Source organism: Chenopodium quinoa, unplaced genomic scaffold (genome assembly GCF_001683475.1).
Source record: "Chenopodium quinoa cultivar QQ74 unplaced genomic scaffold, ASM168347v1, whole genome shotgun sequence".
NCBI lineage: Eukaryota > Viridiplantae > Streptophyta > Magnoliopsida > Caryophyllales > Amaranthaceae > Chenopodium > Chenopodium quinoa.
In genome coordinates this window covers 1,760,219-1,776,538 of record NW_018742651.1, presented here as the reverse complement: position 1 = coordinate 1,776,538, position 16,320 = coordinate 1,760,219, and the positions used below count along the sequence as shown (strand labels likewise).

Genomic DNA, 16,320 nt, shown 5'->3' with positions numbered 1-16,320 from the left:
CGCTCCTTCAATGCCTCCTGCAATTGCGTTGCAAACTGTGCCTCCATTTGTGCCTGCATTTGCACTTTTGCCTCCTCTATTCGCTCGGCAACTTCGGCTTGCACACGTTCCTCCAACTGTGAAGCTATAGAAGGATTGTACGATTGCGAGCCTTTCTCGGAAGAGGGGGTGTAAAACAAACTAGCACTTGCACCTAGGCCCTTCACTACACCCTTTTTCCTACCACCAACGACCTCCCAGTATAGCTGGTTAGGGTCCGGTTGTGACCCTTCTTGAGTGGAAGACTCGTCAAGCTTCTTTTGGTAGGCTTCCTGAAATCAAACAAAACAAATTATGCATATTAAACATGTTTATAGGTTCAAATTGCAAAAGCTTACACATTTTCATGCATATTCATGGCTATAGGTTCATGACTAGGCTAAAATGGCATAAATGACCTTCTAACTTACCCATTTTCTTTGTTTTTGCTATATTCTAAGATTTTATCAATCAAACAACTCATACTTAGCATAGTAAAAATGTTTATAGGTTCAAATTGCAAAAACTTACACATTTTCATGCATATTCAAGGCTACAGGTTCATGACTAGGCTAAAATGGCATAAATGACCTTCTAACTTACCCATTTTCTTTGTTTTTGCTATATTCTAAGATTTTATCAATCAAACAACTCATATTTAGCATAGTAAACATGTTTATAGGTTCAAATTGCAAAAACTTACACATTTTCATGCATATTCAAGGTTATAGGTTCATGACTAGGCTAAAATGGCTTAAATGACCTTTTAACTTACCCATTTTCTTTGTTTTTGCTATATTATAAGATTTTATCAATCAAACAACTCATATTTAACATAGTAACATGTTTATAGGTTCAAATTGCAAAAACTTACACATTTTCATGCATATTCAAGGCTATAGGTTCATGAGTAGGATAAAATGGCTTAAATGACCTTCTAACTTACCCATTTTCTTTGTTTTTGCTATATTCCAAGATTTTATCAATCAAACAACTCATATTTAGCATATTAAACATGTTTATGGGTTCAAATTGCAAAAACTTACACATTTTCATGCATATTCATGGCTATAGGTTCATGACTAGGCTAAAATGGCATAAATGACCTATGTTTTGCATGCTTCCTTAAAAAATAATTTCATTAGTTTCCAAAGTTAGATGTGTTACCGAGATTTGTTGTGCCCTCTTGTTAGCCGCAACTTTTCCTTTTCTTGGAACTTCCTTGAAATGTGTCTTTAGGAACACCTCCGGAGCAGTTGGAAGCACTCCACCTTTCTGAGCCTGCACAAATCAAATAACTCCATAAATGCTTAGTGTATGTAACTACTAAAACATATCAGTATCATTATATACCATTAAGTATTACCATTTTCTTTGCATGCTTTGATGTAAAGATAGAACCTTGGAAGTGTGACGGCTCAATTGGATTAGACAGGAAGCCTCCCCTCCTGTTCTTCTTCGCTTTTTCTGACCTCTCCAGAAATACCGGATCCTTTCTTTTCGCCATAATTCGCTCAAACATAGCCTCTCCCATCCATACTGGAACTGCCTTGTTTCTGACCGAAACATTGTATGCAATCTCTTTCAGCCTCTTACGTGCCTTCTTTTCATACTCCTTCACGAGGGCATCAAGATCAGCATTCCAAAGGTATTGTTTCTGCAAACAAGAAAAATAAAATGTATAATAATTTATTCTAATAAGTAACCAAAAAACAACAAAGTTAGATGAGTAAACTAAACTTGGGGGTTTTATAATACCGTAAACGAGTTCCACCAGTGGGTCTTAGTATCCTTGTCAACCATTTCATAGTTAAGCCATGGTTCGCGCTAATTTGCTTGAAAAATATTTGTAATGGAGGTGCTCACGGTGTTATCATCGAACCTTTGTACCAATAAGCAAACAAATGAAGTCATTACATACAAATCTAACCAAGATTGTTCAAGTTGGAATGCAAATTAAGATAACCATGAGTAACTTACCATAACCCCGTCGGGTGCAAAGTCCTTCTCGCAACGGGGGTAGGAATCTCACCCATGGGAGAGTTACCGTCTTGCGTCTCAGGAACCTGAGTAGATGTCCCAGAACCGCCTACACCTGGCTCAGGGGATGGGGTAACTTCCTGAGAAGTTTCCGTATCTGCATGGCTTGTCGACGGAAACAATTCTCTCGGGGTGGCATGTCTCAGCTTCCGACGACCACCACCGGCCATGACAACCTACAATAAGAAAAACATTATGAACATCGGTAAAAATCATATAGCCATGTTATATCACGATCTATAAGGTACTATCACACATAACCTTGGCTTTGCAAAATATAAATAATAACATATTTACACAAGTATATCACATTGAAACTAGGATGGTCTTTTAAAATAAATTGAAATCCATTAAGATTACATAATTAAAAAGTCAAAACAAGGTTACAATCAATATCCTAAATCTCAGTTGAATCGTCCTCCCCATCAGCACTAAGATCATCATCGGTATCGTCATCCCAAAATCCGTCATCCTCATCCTCGTCCTCACTATCAGTAGATTCGAAACTGGACTCGTCTGGAGGGGCATCGGGCAACACTTCATTTTCAGTATCCGAATCTCCAAAACCTTCTTCATCACCTTCATAGTCTGGAATGTCATCCGGAGCACAAAGAGTTGGAATGTCAGCACTGGTTTCTTGTAGAAAGTCTTCGTCAACTGGTGCATCAACAACAGACCTCGCCTTTGTCTTGAACACATCCCACCATTGAGCCTTATCTCTTTTCAGACTTGGGTAAGGTGCATAGTAGACTTGGTTTTCTTGGTAAGAAAGCACAAATGGATCGTACTTGGGGTATTTTTTGGTATGATTGACTTCTACAAGCTTGTATTGATCAATGTTCATACCCCTAGTGGAATCCATCCAATTGCACTTGAAAAGAACAGTCTTATAAGTCCGTAGGGCACCAGTGAACTCCAACTCGATGATATCCTCTAGAAAACCAAAATAATCACCACCATCTTCATTGGATATGCTTACTCCATAATTCATTGTTGACTTATGTTTTCCATGGCCATAAGTTTGGAATTTGTATCCATTCACATAGAATTGGCTCCAAGTACGCACTCGCTTAGATGGGCCCATAACCAAAGCAAACAATATTTCATCATTTGGCTTTTCTTGAATCACCTGCTCATATGGCATAATTATATTAATGAATTGATATTAGTCGTGAAGTTATAGAAACAAAGTAAGAAAACATGTTAGATGTCAAATGCGTATCATACTCACTTTCAACCTAAACCACTCGAGGAATTCAGCTTCATGTTTAATCCACACATCTTCTTTGCGAATAGTGGGTTGCATTTGAACAATGTGGTCCTCAAACCCCCTTCCATATAACCAGAGAAAGATTATTAATGAGGGTGGTCGATATTGGATACGATGTAAAATTCAATGAAATCTTAGTGACTGTGATAATTTACAAATTTAATACCTCTCATATGGTTCTAGAATACCGCTATTTCCCAAAACATATAAATGAGCACGTTGTAGTTCTTTTTCATCCAAATAACGACAAACTCCACCAGTAGAAGCATGTCCATGATCAACCCTAAACAGTTCTGGAACACTATCATCCAAAGTGCTTTCAACATCCTCATGAACATTTCGACCTAAGTCCCGTGTTTTGGTATCCACTCCTTGTTGGAAGTAGTTAGAGCAAAAGTACCCTATCTCTTCCATTAGATAAGCATTGCATATTGAACCTTCCACACGAGCCTTATTGCCAATTTTACGTTTCAAATGATTAAGGAACCTATAATAAAAAATATTGAATAAGTTATATGTTATGCAAACAACTATAGGTGTATAAACGAAAATGGCAGATATGAGTTTGTAGGAGCTTAAACCTCTCAAACGGATACATCCAACGATATTGGACAGGACCACATAACCTAGCTTCATAAGGCAAGTGAACTGGTAAGTGTTCCATAGAGTTGAAGAACGCTGGTGGAAATATCTTCTCGAGCTTACAAAGAATTTTTGCAATGTTATGTTCCAATATTTCCATATCACTCAATTTAATGGTGGAACAACAAAGATCGCGGAAGAAAAGACTAATCTCAGTAATAGCTTTCCAAACATGGACCGGGAGCAATTCCTTCAAAGCAACTGGCAACAATCTCTCCATGAAGACATGACAGTCGTGGCTCTTTAAACCATGAAGCTTACATGATTGTAAATCTACACATCTACTCAAATTAGAAGCATAACCATCGGGAAATTTCAAGTTCCTTACCCACTCGCATAACACTTTCTTTTGAGCCTTGTCGAGTGAGAATGGGGCTTTCGGCAAAGTGTCTTTGCCTCTCGCATCCTCCGTCACATGTAGTTGTGGTCGTTTGCAATATTTGGCAATGTCATTTCTAGATGCTACTGTGTCTGAAGTATGTTTTTTCACATCCATCACTGTGTGAATTAGTTGGTCAAAGAAATTCTTTTCAATATGCATCACATCGAGGTTGTGGCGGAGGAGAAGAGTCTTCCAGTACTGTAGCTCCCAAAGAACGCTTTGCTTAAACCAACCTAGTTTCTTCTTTTTCAAGCTTGCAAGTGCTTCTGGTCCATCTGTTGCCTTAGAAAAGTGTTGAACTTGTTGCCATAGCTCATCGTCGGACATTATGTGAGGTGGTGTCCCCTTTTCAACCTTGTTCTTACAAAAAGCAATTTTTTTGTTTCGAAAAGGATGTTCGAGAGGAAGAAATTGTCGGTGACAATCAAACCAAGACATTTTACCACCATGATCAAGCTAAAAAGCTTTTGATTTTTCCAAGCAATATGGACATGCTTTTTTACCGGATGTTGCCCCATCCAGAAAGCATACCATAGTCCGTAAATCACTTATAGTCCACAAGATTGCTGCACGCAAATTGAAGTTTTTTCTTTGCGAGATGTCGTAAGTTGTTGCACCAACATCCCACAGTTCTTTCAGTTCTTCAATTAACGGTTTCATATACACATCCAAGTTCCCCTTCGGATTTTTAGGACCAGGAACGAGCAAAGAAAGGAACATAAATGGTTTTTTCATGCACATCGATGGAGGCAAGTTATAAGGGGTCAGAATGACTGGCCAACATGAATACTGACCCCCAAACTTGCCATTAGGAGCAAACCCATCGATACACATACCAAGTCTCACATTTCTAGGTTCAGATGCAAAATCAGGGAAGGATCTATCCAAGTGCTTCCAAGCTTCACTATCACTAGGATGCGCCATTGTGCCTTGGACTCTTGGATTTTTGGAATGCCAAGTCATTTCCTCCGCAACGTTCTTTGTTGCAAACAACCGTTGTAGCCTTGGAGTGATTGGAAAATAGATGAGTTCTTTTATTGGAACCAATGACCCCTTTGAATTCCTCTTGTATCTATCCCTTTCGCACACTCTATACTTATCCAACTCAGCATCAGCTTTCCAAAATAACATACAACCCTTTGGGCATGCATGGATCTTCTTGTACGGAAGCTCAAGTCCGTTAAGAATCTTCTTTGTATCATAGAATGTTTTCCCCATCTTATTATTGTCGGGAATCGCTTCGTTCAGTAATGAAGCAAACCCATCAACACACCTATGGGGCAAGTTGTATTCCGACTTTAAAGATACAATTCGAGATGCCATTTCTAAAATAGACATGGAGCTACCTTCGTATAGTGGTTGCTCGACAGCCTTTAAAAGCTCTTGAAATGCTTTTGCTTGAGCATTTGGCTCTTCGTCTGAACCACTAGTACTATCGTCACCTGGTGGTTCATGATTACTCCCAAGAGCATCGAGAACCATTTCACGGTAAGTATTTGGTTGCTCTACACTTGATGTAGGGAACCCTTCACCATGAGAAACCCAATCATAGTAATCAGGTATAAACCCCTTTTTGTACAAATGGAGTTTTACCGTGTTGGCATCATGAAGACGTCTATTCTTACATAATAGACAAGGGCATCTTACTTCATCTATGCCCGGGCTCTCAGGATGAGCTTCACAAAACCGTATGAGTTGTTCAACACCATCCACAAACTCTGGCCTAAGTCTACAAGCATTACCGCCATCGTATCTATCGTACATCCACCAACGCTATTTCCTTTTCATGGTGACAAATTCTACAACACTATGAAAAACAAATCACATTAATCATTCACACTGAACTTGTATTCATTACAATAATGGCATACGATACAATTAGAATCGAAATGATATCCAAAGGTCCTTCTCATGACTTGAACAGGAAAGTTGATTTCACATTCTTTGTTAAGAGATTTAAACATATGTTATGTCACATGCTTCTAACTTGATAAATAATTATAATTTTTACAACATTTTTTCTAAGATACTTATTATTTATATTTTACAATATTGATTAAATTATTTATAACTTACACTAAAAAATTATATTTATACCATTTCAAAGTAAATTGATGTAACATTAATAAAATAATAGAAGCAATATGATTTGTATACTTAACAAAGATGGGAGTTTGATAACAAAAATAAAAAAATATAAAAATATTAGAAAATACAACCACATGTAACCCTTCATGAAAAAAACAAAATAATTTCTAATAAAGCCATTGTAATTCAATAAGAATCATTATTTTTTAAAACGAAAACTAAAATTATCCAACACATGAGTTCACACCATCCAATAGTCCTACATTGGACATAAAGCAAAATAAATTTCTATTCCAACCAAAACACATCCAAGTTCTAGCCTACGCATAATAAAGCGTAAAAAATCCAACAATGAACCAAGCTATCAATACCAAACTAAAATTATCCAACACATGAGATCACAACTCCATAAACAACTAACATAAATATGAATCATATTGCACAAGTAAAAGAAGTAGATAAATAAGGGAAGAAAAACACACAGCGGAGGAGTTGAGCGGAGGAGTTGACCAGAAAAGCAGAGGCGGCGACGAAGGTGTTCCTGGTATATGGTGGTGTTACACTTTTAGGCAGGGAAAAAATAAAAAAATTTAAAATGAAAAAAATACTACAGCCGACTTACCTAGTGGGGGCAATGGAAAAAGACAGAAAAAGGAGGAAAGTCAGGCAGAAGCGGAATCTGGCGACGATGGAGCTGCAAAGGGGGTTAATTTACGACTCACAATTAGCTATTTCAAATTAAATAACGAAATTAAAAAAAAATCAACCAAAAGGTCAAGACTGAGAACATAGCTTTAATCAAAAGTTCAAGAGTTAAATTTCACCATCTTTTGTGCAATGAGTGTATTTTATACAATAGAATAAATGGTTTAATTTTTAATTTAAGTCGATCTAGAGTTACTAGGCATGTGTATATTATACACCTGTTGTATAAGATTTATCGTTATTGCAAGTTGTATTTTGCTGTTTGTTGTCTTTGAAAAGGAGAAACTATATTATACACCTGTTGTCAATTTTCAGCTTGATAATCAAATGAAATTCGTCTGTTTTTTTCATTTAGTAATATGAGGTGATTAGTAAGACACGATATTTATATCTGGCATGCATATATGAAGACTTGTATATGTCATACATTTAATTTCTATTACCATATGTTATTTTCTATTTGACCCACGCCTCAGAAAATCAATTAAATAAATTGAACTTACTTCATCTTGTCTTATTGTATTTATGGCTTTAAGTATAGAGATGTGGTTAGGGGAAGTCACTTGAGATAACATAAACTTGTTTATCACTATAAGCCTCGTGTACTTTAGAGTTTTACATGTGAAAATGCAGATAACCATCCACCAATTTTAAATGGAGAAAACTAATTTAAATGCTAAAAACTAATTTAAATGCTAAAAACTAATTTAAATGGCCAATGTAATTTTACATGTGAAAATGCACAAAACCATCTACTAAATTCAGAGTTTTGGCAGAAATTAACTAAATTTCAAAAAAAAAAAAAAAAAAATAAACTCAACCACTTACCTGAGTATAATGGACTGAAAACGGAGGAGGCAAGGATTGAAGAGGAAACCGGCGACTTGATGCCTGCGAAGGAGTTGATTTGTGACCAAGTTTAGGGTTTTTGCCTAAATTAACTAAATTAAAAAAAAAAAAAAAAAAGTAACCAAATTGCATGAATTACCTGGAGTAGGGTGGACAGCTAACGGAGGAGGCTAAGAGAGAAAAGGACACCGGCGACGGTAGGCCTGCGAAGGAGAAGTTTTTTACCCAAATTTTAGGGTTTTCGCTCAAATAAACTGAAATTCAAAAAAAAAAATTAACATCGACTTACCTGAGTACCGCCGTCGGAATACAAAGGAGGGAAGAGCAGGAGGGGAATCCGGCGACGGTGGGCCTGCGTGGTGTTGATTTGCGACCCTAAGTTAAGGTTTTCGCACAAAATAAAATTTAAAAAAAAAAAAAAACAAAATCAAAACGACATACCTGTGTAGCGTCGACGGCCGGAGTGAGGTTGCCGGTGGGAACAGCAGCGGAGCAGCAGGAGCCTTATTGCCGGTCGCTGTTCGTGGTTCCCTTTCCCCCTTCTTCTCTGTTCTTATTTCCCTTTCCCCTTGTTTAACAAAAGCAAAATCGATTTTGTTTTATTTTTTTAAAAAAACTGTTACGACCGGTTCTACGACTGTCAGTCGTAATTATTTTAAAAAAAAAAAAATTCATATAATTGTAACGACCGTTATAACGGCCATTATAATAAAAAAAACGGTCGCAATTAATGAAAATTACGACAGGCTATAAAACGGTCGTTACGACAGTCGCAATAAAACAGTCGTAATATTCCCGAATTTTAGTAGTGGGCCCAGGCCATTAGCAAAGAAGGTCCCAAGATCGAATCTTATTTGTTTGTTTTTTCCATACATTGAATTTATTCATAGTACGTATAACCTATTAGCTAACAACATTTGTTTGGTTATATATTAGTTAAAAAAAAAGTTATCAAAAAAATATAGTCGAAGCTAATTTATAATAATAAAACAGAAAAAAGTTTGAAACTGAAAACATATATAATATTATCTTGGAAATTTTACATTAAACCACCTTTTATAACACTTTAATTGCAAGAAACCACCTTATAAAAAAAATTTCGCAAAAACACACCTTAATCGTAAATTTTTTTGCAATCACACACCTTTTCCCGGAAAATACCCATTGACTTGGTTTTCAGGGGTTGACTCGACAATGAGACGCCCTAAAACCGCTAACCCTCCCTTTTCCCCAGCCACCCACTTCCAGTGGCCGGCGACCATTTATTTTTATAAATGTCTTAGGACACTCCCACGATTCCCGAGGGTATGGACGACGACGTCTTAGAGTCTGAGCCTCGGGCCTCTACGGGTAGAGGTAGGTGGGTTCCACCTCTGTGGACTCCAGACCAGTTGGTTTTCTGTCGTGAGAACCACATTTCTCATCGCCCACTTGCCGGCATAGTTGACGGCACGCTTCGCCACCACGGTTCTGGAGCCGGAGATTTGATTCCTCGACTTCACCAGATTATTACGAGGGATCCTGCTACGAACGCCTTATGGGAATCGGCTGGTTTAATGGATTTTTATTCGGCGGTCGTAGGTTTCGCAGCCCCCAGGGTTGCGGTGCGACAGTCGTTCGCGCATTGTTGGAGTATTTTTAGGATACTACCAACACCTTTCACTTTGCTTGGGGGGAGATGACAGTGACCCCTCTTGACTTTAGCATGATTAGCGGGTTGCGGTTCACTGACCGGGCCGTAGCATAGATGTCTGATCTTTCTTGGGGAGCGGCTGAGGCAGCCGATTTGTTAGGTCCGATCGTTCAACATATCAAGACCCGGCCAGTGTCTCGAGGTGGTCCTAGGAGCGGGCGATCGGAGCTGGCTTTGGTTCTAGCTCGTGGTTTTGACATGGAGGAGACATCGGCTGAGCAGCGAGTGCGAATCTTCATTCTGATTCTTATTTCCATGACTCTTTCTCCTGATAGGAGTTCACGTGCACTCCTTTGCTACCTCCCTTCTTTAGTCAGGATCAGTGAGATAGGATCCTTTAGCTGGGCAGCCTCGGATACGCCGACCTTCTCTTGCCGTTACGTCATGGCTGTAGGCAGCTGAACAACGAGTCTCCCGTCACTGTCTACGGTCTATGGAGAGTTGTAGAGGTGACGATCCTTTCCTTTTCTTGTTTTATTTTAATTTGTTCGACTCATATGCTCAAAGATTACTTTTCACTGCAACTATGGTTCTACGAGTAATTCCCAAGATTGGCTCCTCGACGGCGTCGTGGAGCGATTCATGACTTCCCTGTCGGGGCTAGCTGGCGTGACCGAGGAGAGTCACGGGTGGAGTCAGTCTCTGCGCTACGCGGGCTGCTACGCCGAGGCACCTCTTCTGTTGGCGTAAAAATTAGTTTTGTTGCCTGTTATTTTCTCTTTGACGTTATTTCCGATGTCTCATGCCATCTTTGTATGGTTTTCAGGTTGTCATTGATGTCCAGTATCGTCCTTGGGCTGGGATGACTAATCTTCCCGAGGCCTTGCATCTTTCAGCGCACCGCACTATTTTGGTTGGTACCAGACGCTTTGTCTGGTATTTGGAGGAGCGTGTCATTCGTCAGCACAGTGGTGATCACTTTGTGGTGCCCTTATCTCCACCGGAGTCGATGCTGGACTCGCGCTTGCTTAGGGAGTTGATAAACAGGGGAGAGCGCTAGACTTTTCCTTGGCAGGAGCTTGTGCACATGGAGGGTGATTATGCGCAGAACTTACTTCCCTCTTTGGCTCCTCCACCCCACCTTCTTGAGGTATGATTTCTTTTGAGGTTTTTGCCGCTAGTCTCTGTTTAAATAGTCGAATAACTTGATTATTCGATCGTATTTTCAGACGATTGTTCGCCCTGTGAGGAGGATTGAGATTCCGCCTCAATTTGTCCGCTACCTAGGGCCGATTGGTATTACCGAGGACCATATTGCTGACGCGCCAGAGGGTTTCAGATATGCGCAGGAGTCTCTGCCCGAGGTTTTTGAGCCGATAAGTTTTTGATGCATTATTCATCCTTTTAACACCGCTTGTTACTGATTTTTCTTTGTTTTGTTCTGAGCCTAACCGCCCGGAGATGATGGGACTCATGAAGCTGGTTGACGCTCTGAAGCACTGCATCATCAAGCTTCGGCGTGGTGTGAGTTGTCGGAGCAGTTCTAGCGATGTTCTTGAGGTATGCTCATTTTTTCCACTTCTACCATTTGTTTTATTTTGCATTGTTGACGCCTTTTGATTTTGTATCTTTCAGGAGCAACGGAGGTCCCGCTCGCGCTCGAGGCATAAAGGCTCGGACGAGGGGGAGCTTAGTCGTGGTAGACGATCTCCTGAGGTTCATTGGCATTCTCATTCTAAGCGGGAGCCTCAGATTACTCAGCCATTTCAGGAGGCTCAGTGGCAGCAGCCTCAGTCTTCCCAGCACTTTCAGGGTCAGGGTCAGAGGCAGCGATAGTCGTTTTCATAGCCTTCTCAGCCTGAGTTTAGGCCTGTTTTGACTCCCGTGGATCCTGGTTTATTTTCAGCTCCATCGTATGGGATTCCTCCACCAGGTCGGGCTTGTTCTCAGTTCCAATGTATGGGACGATGCCTCCACCGACGATTCCCGTGTCTTTGAGTCAGTCTACACCGTTTGCCAGTTGGACGGGTCCTGCTTTGAGTTTGAATGCTGCTGGAGTCACAGGGAATAGTAGGGACACTACTCCCCGTACTCGGATGATGACGGGACTCTTTGGCTCACCGTTCCCGTATTCACATGCTGGAGATTATACTGATTTTTGACCGAGGGTCTTTATTTGTACACACTGTGATGACACTTGACACTGCTTATTTATTATAACTCATTTTGTATATTATTCACAGTTTATGTATTTATTAGTGTGTGCTTGAGACTCATTGTGTGTGATTGTGTATGTATTAATGACGCAAAAAAAAAACGTAAGTGGAGTAAGTGGAGGGTACCGACCTTCCCCAAAAGAAAAAGAAATAAAAAAGACAAGAATAATAAATAAGTATATAAAGAAAAAATAGGAATAAAATGAATAAAATACTAAAAAAGATAATAAATAAATAATTAAATAAATAAATAAAAATAAAATGATAAAAAAAAGTTGAGAGTTTTATTGGGAATGAAACTCTCGAAAAACAGAAAAGTAAACGGTGAAGAAAAAAACTAAAAAAAATCCGGATAGATACAGGAAAAGATAAAAAAAAAACGCGTGGGTGCCGCGACACGGCACTGTACACCGTGTCACGAAAAAATCTACCGTGTCGCGGCAAAAAATCCCGTGACACGGTGGGCGTATTCTACAACGGTGTGGTTTACACGTACGAAAAGATAATTTCTGAGTAGTTCCGAGTGCTTTTGCTATAAAATAGGACCAGTATATTCGTGATATGTATAATTACGAAATAATTAGAATTTTATATTTCAATAATAATGTCTCAGAATTTTGATAATACATTGCGCGACTGGTCTTATTCTTTGACCAATGCTGACAAAAGAGAGTTAGAATTATTTCATGTCAGGGGTTTACTAGCCCTGAGGCATGTAGCGATTGAACATGATTTTCTTAGGGCAACATTAGATTATTGGAGTCCAGAAACACATTGTTTTAAATTTGATTACGATGAAATATGTCCCCTGCCGGAGGAATTCGGTGCAATCTTCGGATTTCCTGCTAGAAATCTTATTGCCATGCCTACCCTACGTGAATATTATTACCAAGATTTTGAACGCCATCTGAATCTAACAGATCCAGATTTAAATAGAATTGTGTGTGGTAATGAGGTAGACTTAGAAAAACTTGCAAATTTATATTTTAATCGCCCTATTTCTGAGTCTTATCATGTATATCGTAGAAGGGCATATTTTTTTGCATGTTAGAAAGATTTTATTTGCAAACGGTAGGGTAGGACATGCTTGTCTAGCATCTGTGCTTGAACATGTTGAATCTAGGAGATCTCCTATGCCTACGTGCCTTGGAGAAACATTTTGTGGCCTTGACGAAGCAAAAGCTGACTGGAAAGCCATCAGGAAGGGCTCTCTGGTATTGCTGCAGGTAAAAATACGCTCCGAGTAGCCCCCGTGACACAAAACAGACACCGTGTCACGGTGGCTCTCTGCCGTGACACGGTGAAGTCTTCCGTGCCACGGGAATCTGCATTTTTTTTTTTGCAGATTTGGTTGATGGAGCGTTTAGAACTATATGAAGCCCCCGACGATGTTGAAAAATATGGCCCTGACGATCTAGTCCGCAGAAAGAAGAATTACTCTGTGAACATGTCGTATGAAGACTGGAAAAATTTCTTTGCAAAGAGAGAATTTTCCATTTGTTGGGTGGTGCCTTGGTGGAGGCTTACTAGGATGGTTGGTACGAATGATACTCCATATTGCTGTGTTCCTAGTATCTCAAAACTGACTTTTTATTGTCCTTCTTGACTGATGCGGCAGTATGGACTTGAACAAGTAGTTCCACGCTATAACGATAGTCCTCGTGAAGTATCGTTTCATGAAATTAACGTTTACAAATACGTGACTTATTGGATTGGAAGACCTTTGTGGACTGTTTCTGCAAGTAACCAAGCTCCTCCTCCTTTATCTAGTGCATACAAGTCATGGTTGAACCCTAGAAGTAGGAGGGAACGATTCGAATCACGCAAATCTGATGTGAAGAGTTATCTTGGCAATAAGAGAGCACCTCCTAAAGATCGTCTAGGTCCAAGAACACAAGGGATTGATTTTAAGACTCCTATGATGCTGAAAAGGAAGAATTATGTGAAAGGGAAGGGTAAAGTTCGACTAGGGGTGTAACGGTTCGGGCTACAAAAGACACATTAATGGTGAAGGCCGACCTAATAAAAAAGGGAATGAGGTTCCTAAAGTGAAGAGGGATTAGATCAGTATTGTTTTGCTTTTATGATTTATAATTTTTATTTAAAATAAGGCGTATGATGCCAATAATTGTAGTCACATTTATTTCAATAATAATAGCATATTTATTTTAGCCTTAAATAAAAAATTACAATGACTTTTTTTTTTATTTATTTATCCGAGTCAAGGAGTCGGACGCAATGGAAGAATGAAAATAAATAAAACAAACCCTCGAACAAATAATGAATTCGTAAAGACTACGTCACTAAAAAGAATCGGAAAATCTGAAATTCAGTGACACGTTGAAAATTCCTGCGTCACGGCAATTTTTTTTTTTGCTCAGGTCCACCGTGCCACGGTGGAATGTGCCGTGACACAGTGGACATTCCCGTGTCGCGGCAAACATCCTTTTTTTTTTTTGCTCAGGTCCACCGTGCCACGGTGGAATGTGCCGTGACACGGTGGACATTCCCGTGTCGCGGCAAAACATCCCTTTTTTTTCCTCAGGTCCACCGTGCCACGGTGGACTGTGCCGTGACACGGTGGACATTCCTGTGTCGCGGCAAAACATCCCTTTTTTTTCAGTGACGCAATGCTGAACTGACGCGTATACTTGATCGACAGAGGGAGGATTTTATTTTTTTAAAAGTGGACGGTCCCCCTTGAGGGGTTGCCTACGTATCCTTAAAAAGGAATCAGGCTAAACGTAGCTCTATTGGATCATGAACCCATGGGATTAGGCATAGAATTTCTTGAGTTGATCCAAGTTGGTTAAATTGTGGAAACTGTTACCGTCCATGTCTACCAATTGTGCCGCTCTGCCAGACAAGATGGCTTTAACAATGTACGGGCCCGACTAATTTGGTCTGAATTTTCCACTTGAATCCAACACATTTTTACGAAGTGCCTTAAGCACCAGGTCACCCACTTTGATGTTCCTAGTCTTGACTTTTTATTAAAATGTCGCGCCATACGCTGTTGGTAGGTTTGGACATGATGCAAAGCTGCCAAGCGTTTTTCATCGAGTAAGATTAGTTCATCATATCTTGCTCTAATCCAGTCGACTTCATCTAGTTGGCTTTCCAACGTGATTCGGAGAGAAGGGATTTCGAGTTCTATTGGTTGTACAACTTCAACCCATAGACCAAAGAGAAAGGGGTAGCCCCCGTTGATGTACGAACAGAGGTTCGATAACCCCAAAGGGCGAAATGTAGCTTACTTGGCCAATCCTTGTAATTTTCTGTCATCTTTTCGATGATAGTTTTCACATTTTTGTTGGCCGATTCGACCACACCATTCGTTTGTGGTTTGTAGGGTGATGATCGGTGATGCTTGATATGATATTTCTGTAATATTTCCGCGCATTCAGCTTGGAAATGCGTTCCATTATCGCTGATCATCTCATGAGGTACCCCATAGCAACATATGATATTTTTCTCAATGAATTGAGCTACGTGTTTCGCCGTTAGCTTAGCATATGAGGCAGCTTCGACCCATTTGGTGAAATAGTTGATCGCTACGAGGATGAATTCGTGCCCCCCTTGTCCTGGTGGTGTTATTTTTCCAATGATGTCAATGCCCCAAGTGGAGAAAGGCCATGGAGAAGTATATGTGTAGAGAAGCAAAGGTGGAACATGCTGTAAATTTGCGTAGAATTGACACTTCATACATTTCTTGACATATTCGTGAAAATCTTTCTCCATAGTAGTCCAATAATAACCTTGTCGTTGAATCTTTTGGACTAACATCTTCGCATTTATGTGCGTTCCACATATACCGGCATGAAGATTTTCCATGGTTCTGTGTGCTTCTTTCTTGGCTATTCATAAGAGATTTCTCCCCATTGCAGTTCTCTTGTGGAGTTCTCCCCTGATGAGCACATTCTGTAAGGCCAGGAGCCTCAAAGCACGGCGTGCCCTTTTATCAGTATTAGGAGGGTATTCTCCTCTTGTCACATAGTTAAGGATATCTATATACCATGGCTCTTCATCTTCTTCTTGTGATTCTTGTTCATCGTCGAGTGCGTGAACATAAGCCGGTTCATATCTTCTTTCTATGGTCAACGACATTCTGATTGTATCCGTTGGAATTCGCACCATTGATGCTAATTTAGCTGCGTCAGCGAACTGGTTTTCTTCTCTCGGCAAATACGTATATTCCACTTCATCTAGTTACTCCATGAGAGTTTCTAAATGAGCTTGATACGTAGCGAGACTTTCACTTCTCACTTTCCATCTCTTGGAGATTTGGTTAATGATAAGAGAAGAATCATCATAGATTCTGAGCTTCTTAATTCCCAAAGCGACAGCTGTTTCTAACCCCAAAATACATGCTTCATATTCTACTGCATTGTTGGTGACATCAAAGTCGAGCTTCATGGAAATTGGGATGTGCTCTTCATTGGGTGATACAAGCAAGACTCCTACACCACAACCTTTT

The 16,320-nt window shown here is 39.8% G+C and overlaps 2 protein-coding genes across 2 annotated transcripts; both read right to left on the bottom strand.

Annotated features, from left to right (window-relative positions):
• Nucleotides 1-2,343: 2,343 nt before the first annotated feature.
• On the bottom strand, nt 2,344-8,606 carry LOC110722094. Its single transcript, XM_021901332.1, has 10 exons — nt 8,436-8,606; nt 8,284-8,346; nt 8,134-8,197; nt 7,974-8,036; nt 7,063-7,134; nt 6,923-6,981; nt 3,910-6,159; nt 3,495-3,815; nt 3,290-3,389; nt 2,344-3,187 (listed from the first exon to the last, which is right to left on the bottom strand). The coding sequence occupies exons 7-10, from the start codon at nt 4,788-4,790 to the stop codon at nt 2,456-2,458; spliced, it is 2,034 nt and encodes a 677-aa protein (XP_021757024.1). The 5' UTR covers nt 4,791-6,159; nt 6,923-6,981; nt 7,063-7,134; nt 7,974-8,036; nt 8,134-8,197; nt 8,284-8,346; nt 8,436-8,606; the 3' UTR covers nt 2,344-2,455.
• On the bottom strand, nt 4,809-6,116 carry LOC110722015. The gene has a single exon (XM_021901237.1). It carries the CDS (start codon nt 6,114-6,116, stop codon nt 4,809-4,811), a length of 1,308 nt encoding a protein of 435 aa, XP_021756929.1.
• Nucleotides 8,607-16,320: the final 7,714 nt, after the last annotated feature.